Source organism: Atractosteus spatula, chromosome 7, assembly GCF_055471065.1.
Source record: "Atractosteus spatula isolate fAtrSpa1 chromosome 7, fAtrSpa1.hap1, whole genome shotgun sequence".
In the NCBI taxonomy this organism is placed as follows: domain Eukaryota; kingdom Metazoa; phylum Chordata; class Actinopteri; order Semionotiformes; family Lepisosteidae; genus Atractosteus; species Atractosteus spatula.
In genome coordinates this window covers 57,672,279-57,681,650 of record NC_142712.1, presented here as the reverse complement: position 1 = coordinate 57,681,650, position 9,372 = coordinate 57,672,279, and the positions used below count along the sequence as shown (strand labels likewise).

The 9,372-nt window shown below is 37.0% G+C and overlaps 1 protein-coding gene across 1 annotated transcript in view; it reads right to left on the bottom strand.

Moving 5' to 3' along the window:
- Positions 1-1,167: 1,167 nt before the first annotated feature.
- Positions 1,168-9,372, bottom strand: part of agbl1 (AGBL carboxypeptidase 1) — a 178,967-nt gene continuing 170,762 nt past the window's right edge. The window contains exon 23 of the mRNA XM_088922306.1: positions 1,168-2,558. Coding sequence (XP_088778432.1) covers positions 2,258-2,558 — 301 coding nt within the window. The 3' untranslated portion in view covers positions 1,168-2,257. The remainder of the gene's footprint in view (positions 2,559-9,372) is intronic.

Genomic DNA, 9,372 nt, shown 5'->3' with positions numbered 1-9,372 from the left:
TTGTAAATGTACTGTAGCCTTATAAAATGCATGGAGTTCACTCAGATAATATTTTAGAACTGTCAGATCTCATTGGGTTTGCACAAGTATTGGCAGATTATTACTTCACTTCATTTTCTGCCAAGTGTAATTTCTGTGACTAGACTATGAAAGTATGGCATTAACTATACATAATCAACATTAATTCAAACTATGTGTGAACTGACTGATCTGAATAATTAATATTCCAGTACATTTATCTAAATACAACAGTTTCAACAATGTGTTTGCATTTGACAAATTTCAGGGAGTTAAAATGAAGTTAAAAGACTCACCGGAGTCTATGGTAGGCTCTAATCCTTTAGACCTGACTGAACCTCAGCTCAGACTGGCATTAGTCACAGGGGTTCTCCAATTGATTATCAACTATGGAAGTCTTTCCTTAAAACATGGCACCGTAGTGTAGCACTGAATCCTGTACCATTTGAATTTGAGTTCAATTCACTCTAAAACTTTTCATCTCTCAGAGAGACAGGTTTTGCCCTGTGTTCACAGCACATAGCTTTAAATATTTTCTCACAAACCTCATACAGATCCAGCCATTCAAAATGCACAGCAAATAATGGAGCAGATTGCGATGTATAGTACACACCCAACCACACTGCACCGCACCACACGTTTTTAAAAAAATATTGTTATGGGACTGCACTACTTTGTAAAAACACTAGGTGACACAGTGAATGCTTAACGTTGTGTGTGAAAGCATTTGGGCTGTTGCCAGAAAACCCCTGGTTTTGAATCCCAGTCAATGCAGACTGTATATCTGACCTCATGTGATTAGTGTGTGTGGCACATCAGGAATTATAATCTTTGTTCTCATATTCGATTCACATGGCCAACATTTTAAAACTACATTACACCCCCACTGCGAGCTGTGAGAAGGTGCTTCAACAACTTCAAAAACCCTGACTGGGAGAAAAAAGTCCTGTGTATTATTTTTTTCCCTCATTGCATCTAACACTGTGACTTAACAATATGTAAGGCAAACTATTCTGCAAATAAATAAAAATGTGTATTCGCAGATGTTTACGAAGAAACTGAAATATGGTACTACTACCAGGTATATAAATATATTATATTTATATGATATATGATATATTAGTTTATACATTAATATTGTTAATAACATTCAGAAAATATTTTTATTTTCAGCTATCAAAATATCTTTAGTTACATAATTCCATATTAATATTAGTATTGTAGTAAAACTACAACTTTTTTTTACAACTTTAGCAATAGCAAGTTTTCATTGAAAAGGTTAAAACATTTCCAAAATAACCACTGTAAATGTTGTGTATTTTAATTTATTTTTAGCTTCCACTACCAGTGATATACAGTATGTATCATATATTTATGTTCCTAATTTAATATTGTTTATGGCATTCAGAGATGTTATGTTTCTGATATTTTCATTGTCAGCTACCAAAATTTCCTTTTATTTACAAAATTGCATATTAATATTCCATATTAAGTGGATTTAAAGATGATAAACAGTAGGGAATCAGATTAAATGAAGCAACCGTTTCACTAACTTCTAATGCACCACAAGTGCCACCTATTGATCGTCTTTGGCCAGTAAATCATGTAATGTACTGTGCCACACTGTGTTACAGGTGCCATGTTTCTAAGAAATGACACGCCTTCTTGAGTGGCAGCATCTGTAGTTGACAGACTCTGCAGTGGGTGTCAGAATAAGTCAATGTGAGCACTTCTCTGTCTTGAAAAACGGCATCTTTTCTACAACAGGAAGCTACACTGAGAGGAATGATTTTTGAGACTGGTATTGTGGCATTACACAGAGATGTTTTGTACTGTGTTATTATTACACCATGACCTCATATGATGGGGACAGCGGTTTATTGTGATTTCTGTCAGATTCTTCTTTTAGAATAAATTTCCCTTTTAAAGTGGCTTTATTGTATTGCCCATGCATATGTTTCAATATTTTTAATTATGTATATCTATATTAATATAAAAAAGGAATCCGAAACTAGCAATTTTTTACTGGCTGCTTAAAAAAAAAACATTTTGTACAATAAAGAGAGCTCAAGGAAGTACATACAGTAGGCTGTTTTACATTCAAAATTGGCAATATGTACTAAATATATGTGTTTCATAGCTACTCTAGGTGCTAAACTATTGAAGACTGAAGCCAGGCCTTGTGTATGTATAGTATTGCACATTAAATGGCAGACCTGAACTATACAGATGTAAACCTTCAACTCAAGTACTTGTTGCTGGAAATGTTAACACTGCCGTGGGCGTTCCTATTCGTGTTACGCGTCTCTAGAGCGGGTGGTTGTGACAACTTTGGGAATGGGCAAGGCTTCCTGTCACAGGACAGCAGGCCATTTCTGATGGTGGCATAGCGGCCGTTTCCATACTCCTCATCTTCCTCATCGGAGCTTTCCATGTTCCCGTTGACCTCGTCATCCAGCTCATCCCCACTGTGCTCTCCACACCCGTCACTCTGATACTCGATCTCCTCCACACAAGGAGGCTCATCATCTTCAAATGAGCTGCAAAGGAAAACACAGTAATCCATCGGGGAACTGCTGTCTGTTTGCTGCCATTACTTTTCGGTGAAGTCAAGTCTTACCTTGTCCAGAAACAAGAAGCAACAACATACAGTAAAAAATGTATCTTTTGTTGTAGGTCCTTGGCAGGAAGTTCTAAAATGGCGTACTATTCAGGTTCACAAAGGCATTTCTTAAAAAAGCATATTTGTTCCCCAGCAGACCCGAACAATACTATACCCTTTCTTCAAGATGTTTTGAATTTGTTTCTCTTTTAACCTCAGTCAGCTATTATTGGCTATTATTCCTTATTTCCAATGGTTTTGTTGATATTGTGCAACATTACACAACTAGATTTAACCATCTATAGTTCAATATAGTTTACATTCCCGGGACCTGATAGTATCTAAACAAATGTACTGTACTCAAGGAAACAAGAAATGTTATTCATACTCAACTCACACAATTCTTGCAACAGCTGCTCAGACAGGGGTAGGACCCATGAACTGGAGAATTGCAAAAGCTTGCCCATCCACAAGAAAAGTGTGAAAACTGAATCAAGTAATTGTAGACCAATAGGTTTGAATTCTATTACATGTAAGGTTATGGAAATAATGATTTCAACTAAAGCAGAGGATCACCTACTGTATATTGAAATCATATCCTAGTGAACTGTCAACATGAATTTAGAAAACGCAAGAAAAAAACAATAGCAGGGACAGATATACACAGACTGTGTGATATGGTGTATTTACTGTAGATGTTTGGAGTTTTGATAAATATCCTCATAAAAGATTAATTCTCAGTTGGCCTCCATTTGGTTGTACTGTTTTTATATTCTTATTAATCAGCAATCAATCAGTAAATATCCAATGGTCGATACTACTTTTCTGAAAAAAAATTAGGTTATGTATATAATAATGTTATTCTATATGTAGTCCTAGATTATGTTTTTCCTTCACCTTCAAAAAAATCTGTCCTTTTTTTTGTTGACTCTTGACATGGGACTCTTTAAAGTTATAGCCTTAGTAATTTTTTTTTAAATGTAGCTGTGATTTTCCCTCGCCGGTTTTTCCACTCTCAGATGTACAGCAGGAAGGCTGCAGGAGCTGTCCGAAGAGAAAGGTGCTGAACTCCCTGTGGCGTGTGGGCACATTACAATTACATTGATTCACAAAGGTCTCCCTAAAGAAGCTATTAATATCCGAATTCATTATCTAACACTATTTACCTCAGCTGGGGGATGGAATGGAGGCAGTGCTGGGAAGTGTGGTCTCTCAGCTGAAGGATTATGTGTGTAGTCCTCTGAACTGACACACTCCCACGCTTCTCAGCACCACTGGTTCGTTTCTAAAAGACCTCTTCTGGCAACTAGCAGCAAGGAGACTGATTCAGCTCCGTTTTTTTAAGAAAAAGAAAACCCTTCTGTTGTTATTTTAACTATTCATATGCTTAGTTATTATATAACACTGGAAACATTAACAAATGTATACGTCAATATGCATTATTTTGCAAGTAAAATCTTCTCACCTCTTGCAATACAACATGATTTAGGAAATGAGACAGCCTTAATCTGCAATGCTTGTTTGTTTTGTTTTTTTTTTTATATATCACAAAAACTAGAAACAAAGCACAAAAAGTCACCCAGAGCCAAATACTACCAGGCCACTAAACTGTTTGGATTTAAATGTCTGAGCCTATGGCACAATGTGACTATTTAGATCCACAGTTCATAAAACAAACTCTGAAACATGGATGTTGTTCAAGTGGTACAGTATGAAAGGAAAACTCAGTTTAAAGCATGGAAGCCAAGATGTCCTTATAATAGCATGAATGCCTAAACTTTGTCTATGGATGAGTGAAGCAAAACATTTGAAGGAACTAAATGCAATCTGTAGTGTTTTGTTTTTTAGCTAAATGTGAAGATTTCTCTGTGCTTTTACTTCAGTACTTCAGCGACAGTGGCTTAAGCACACATGCTGTGAGTGCTGCTGGCTAGATTTCAGTAAAAGTTGAGTTTGCATCTGCTGCCGGTGGCAGTCAGGCTACTGCTTCTTTAACACCTGAAGATCAAAAAAAAAAAGCATTTTGCTTCTGCTTTCGGCTTTAACTGCCTTAAGGAAAAGACATTTCTCGGACTGAAGGGAAAGGACGTGGCAGTTTCGGAATAAGGTCTTAAAAGCTCTATTGTTAGGGAAGTTTCTTCTACCCCTTGGTGGTAGAAGGGGTGATTGCAGAGTGAGTTGGCTTTAAAATCATAGTGCTAGGGTTGGCATCTGTGCATGTACCCTCAGAAGGAAGCTTTAACCTTCAGATAGCAGCCCTCTGATTGACAGTCAACATGCAGCCCAGCCACACTAATCAGATTAAAAATAACAGGGATCCACAGGGGGATGCGGATGTGATGGGCAAATTGATTTCAGTTTCTCTCTTCTCTGTGTGTTCATGTGTGCATGTTTTTTTTTCTAGCTTTGGTTTCAAATGAAAAAAAAATGACTACAAACCAATTAGAGAACGTATGGTGTGTTTTTCTTTTTTCAGGTGTAGAAAAAAAAAACTCTTTCATATATATTCCTTTCCAGGGTCTGAGACAGAGACTATCACACACATATCCCGTTCCCTCCCAGAAATATCAGGCCCCACTTTCACTCAGGGGGTGGATATCAACGCGTAATGTGCAGTTAGTGTGTACCTGCATGCACCAGTATGCTCTAAAACATGTCTAAATCAGGACCATGTAGGTCCTAGCCACGTACAATGAAAGATATTCAGTAGGTTAACTATTTAAGATACTTTTAAGCAACACCATTCTTGTTTCTCAACTAAACAAATAAAAAAAACAAAGACAGCCCAGGACTATAGAGAGAGTGCTTACTTTCTAAGCACTAAAAAGCATATTTCTCAAAGTGTGATATCAGCATCCATGCAGTTCAGTAAAGCCATATAGATTCTGAAACCCATTGCTTTTGACTATGATTGTGATTACTTTTTGGTGAATGGAACAGCTTTCTGTATTGTTCATTTAATAAACTACCTTTGTTGGTTTTGATGTTGTGTATACAAAATAAACACAAACTCACCACAAAAATAAGAAATACTGTATTTCTTTACTACATATGACTTAGGTACAATGTGGAATTTACTACTTCAAGATTACAATCCAAAAACTGGTCATTATTAAGCCTTCCCTGCTCTTTCCCGTTTCAACCTCTGTTTTTTTCTTTAAAAAGCAAAATGATTGAACATAATTTCTCCATTAATAAAGTAGCCCTGTCCCAGCAATTGAAGGGTACTGACTGATAAAGATTTGTGCTTTTAAAGTGTGAAGATTCACATCATTTTCCAGCTTGCCTTTTCCTGTTTGCAGCATTTGTACACTGTGGGCTGGTAAAGGTCATACTGTAGCTCTCAGCCTTAAGGGACAGATTTAAGCCACCGTTAGAAAGTAAGTCAGTAATCAAAAATCAGTTCACATCGTGGAACAAGAACAAGGCTTTTCACTAGCACAAGCTGTGTAGAAAACAAAGGGCCTGCTTTTGGTCATGCTTTCAGAAACAGTAACTTCCTCCTCTTGACATATTAAAAATGTCAGGGTCTAAATGCAGAATGTGAGACAGGACACCATGCCGATCCAATTAGCTCACATATGTCTCCCGAAAAATGCATGCAACAGGCAACGGGCTGATGACTGTAATATAAATATGTGCTGCTTTATTTCATTTTTCATAACTATCTAATATAAATAGTGGAGTAGGTACATGGAACTTGCCGAAATCTGAGTTTTTTCTTCCTTTCCAGTGTCTCTTTCATCAGTTTTCATCAATATACAGAGCTCATTACTCCACCTGCCACATTTGCAGGACTGTCTTTTACAGATAATGATATTTATGCAAAAAAATCAGACTCTATTGAATGCAGCCAATCATGTAGGTCAAATACTAGTCTTAAAATGCCTTTACTTTTTAGTGTAGAAAACATGTTCCTGAGAATACACAATCTTTCCTATATACTGTGTACAGTATATTCAACTTGTCTACCTTTCCTAGTAGAACATTTACAGGGCACACCTTGGAATGCTTGATTGCATGAAGGAATCCCATTTTTTGTTTTAATTTTAAATGGCTATTACCAGCACTCACTGGAAGTGTTGATATAAATATGTTTATGTAATTATTGGTTTTAAACTGAAAGACCTTTTTTTTAAGATAAGAGATTGTTTCTCATGCTTTTCTGCCACAATGTTTTTGTTTTTTGGGATTTTTAAAATATTTCTTGGTTTGATATCTTCAGGGTGGATTTGATTCTTTATCTGTCAGCCCTCTGTTTCAGATTTTAAGTATTGTACTGTATTGTTCCTCCCAATGTGCAATTTATAGCAGTATATCAGCTAGAACTTGGTTGAACAACGAGAGAAATGGGACAGAATCTTTCAAGACATTATCTGCAATCTTGTTTTAAAAGTATGTGTCACACCGCTGTAGGACAACAGAGACAAGGATGGTGATTGAGAAACAATGCAGAGGCAACCAGAAACAAAAATAAATGTGAAATCAAGAATTAAAACACAGAAACGGGCCATACCCTGTATGTGCGAATGTGTAACCTTAATTTTTATATAAAAAATATATAGGAACATTATATATGTATTATATATGTATTATTAGATCAGGTATAGTGTTACGGGATATGACAGGCAAAACAAGGCAAAAGTTTTTTTTTCCCGCTGATTACAATGTACACACTTCTCGGGGATCTGGTGCTTTACTTTCTTGCATCCTTTTCGGGTCACCTCTGTTATAAAATGCAAATATTGTTGCAAATGTAACCCTTTGAACCATAATTGCATTATGTTTGATGTAAATAAGCCTAAAGAAGTTCCCTATATGATTTTGTATTCTGAGCTGTTGCGGCTATGCCCTGCCCTTGGCTTTCAAAGTGACCACGTCCTCGATCACTTTTAAACAGATAAGCTTGAGACTCACCGGCCTGGCCTTCTCCGGCAGGTGCGATGCTCTGCAGAGTAAACGTTATTAAGCTAAACAGGGAGGGCCACTTTGAGGCATTTGCTTTATTTTAAAACCAGCTGTCCTAGAATCCCACACAGAAAAACAATGTGGAAAAATGATGTTGAAGAGGTTTCTTAAATAAAAAAAAAGCCTTATTTAAATTCTTACTGGCTCACGTCACCGTGTTTCTGGAGAAAGCTGAATCCCTGGTGAGCGTAGCTTTCGTCTAGCCCAGGTGAAAATGTAGCAGATAAGGAGGCATTAAATATATAAAAAGGAGCTGAGAAAGAAATGAGAGATGAAAATCACCTAGAAGGCTGGCGTGGAGAGGATCGAGGGCCGAAGCGGCGATAACTGGCAGAGAGTGGGTTTGGGAGCAGTTAGGCCTGGAAGCAATGATGAAATAGATTACTGTTTGCCTTCGTCTCTAGTCGGAGCTCTAATTAAGGGATCACAGAAATACCAGTCCAGCCCTCATTTGTTTGTGTTACTCAGCCGAAAGGACACCATGCATCTTCCTGACAGTTAGTCATTATACCTTCATACCAAAATCAGGTTTCAAAGAAATATTGAATTCGCTAACAACATACAGATCAAGGCATGTCTATGTCTCTGTGAATATGTGCTTAGAGATTGATGGGAGAATCTGGAGCCCCCGTGAGGGGGTATGAGTCAGGGAAGGGAATGAAAGAAGTTAACCTTTCCAGTTCTGTGGACTGGCGGAACTCCCCCTCCCTATTGTTTTCACTGATGACACAATTATGTGGATAATTTCACTTAGCCGCAAGGGAAATAAAGTGCTCATTTTTAAACTGCCTGAAACCTTAGTGTTAAAGCTTTCTGGTTGAATTTCGTTTGAAGGAAATATCCCAGCCCTTTTATGCATGTTTGTTTTGGTGTTATGACATATTGAACATTTATGTATGAGCCGCATCTCAAGCAAATTAATTTCAGATTATTTATTCAAAGTTTATTAATTCAAGGATCTCATCCAGCTGTTTGTTGAAGGAATCCTGGCTAGGAATGAACGATGCTAATGATGGGATTACATGGCAATGAGTCCAGGAGATCTCACTGGTGAATGAGATGGATAGGCTACAATAACATGTCAGATTGGCTGCTCATATTTAAATACTTTTACAATTTATATTTTAATATTTTATGTAAGTTATTCTTTACAAGGGGTTATACTATTTTAAACAGTTTTTCTTGAAAGTCAATTTATAATATTGTTCTCCCGCTACATTACCTTTGCCTACTGCCTTGTCTCTCTCACACCTGAAGAAGGCTCCACGGCCGAAACGTGTTTTCTCTCTTCTTTTTTTCAGCATGGAATAAACCTATTACTTGTTCCAATTTATAATATTTACTTTTATAATCAGAAGCAAATGCATCTAAAGAGTATAGTTTGGTCATCTATGAGCTATTGGTTTTTCAGTTGTTCAAAGCATATGCCCTTTCAGAGGGTCTAAGAAAGGTTTGTCTTCAGTAAGCAGTAAGTGAATCATCATCATCAAAAAAGCTTTTTTTGTGCAGTTTGAACTTTAACCTGCCTCTCCCTTTTAAGGGGAAAAAGCCATCTCTCATTGATTATTCTAGACTTGCGGGTCTGGGATTAAAGATCTTTTCTGTCTCTTTCATAGCTTAAAAGGAGAAACAGCACTTGTTTGCAGCTTTCAAAAAATATCGATCAGCCCTCAACACAACCTGTATCACAGCCAGGTGGTTATTTTATAATTCCAAGCTTCCTGCAACATGTTTGTCTTAAAGTGAACCTCATTTTTTCACATTTATATTCGTCACCTTGAACC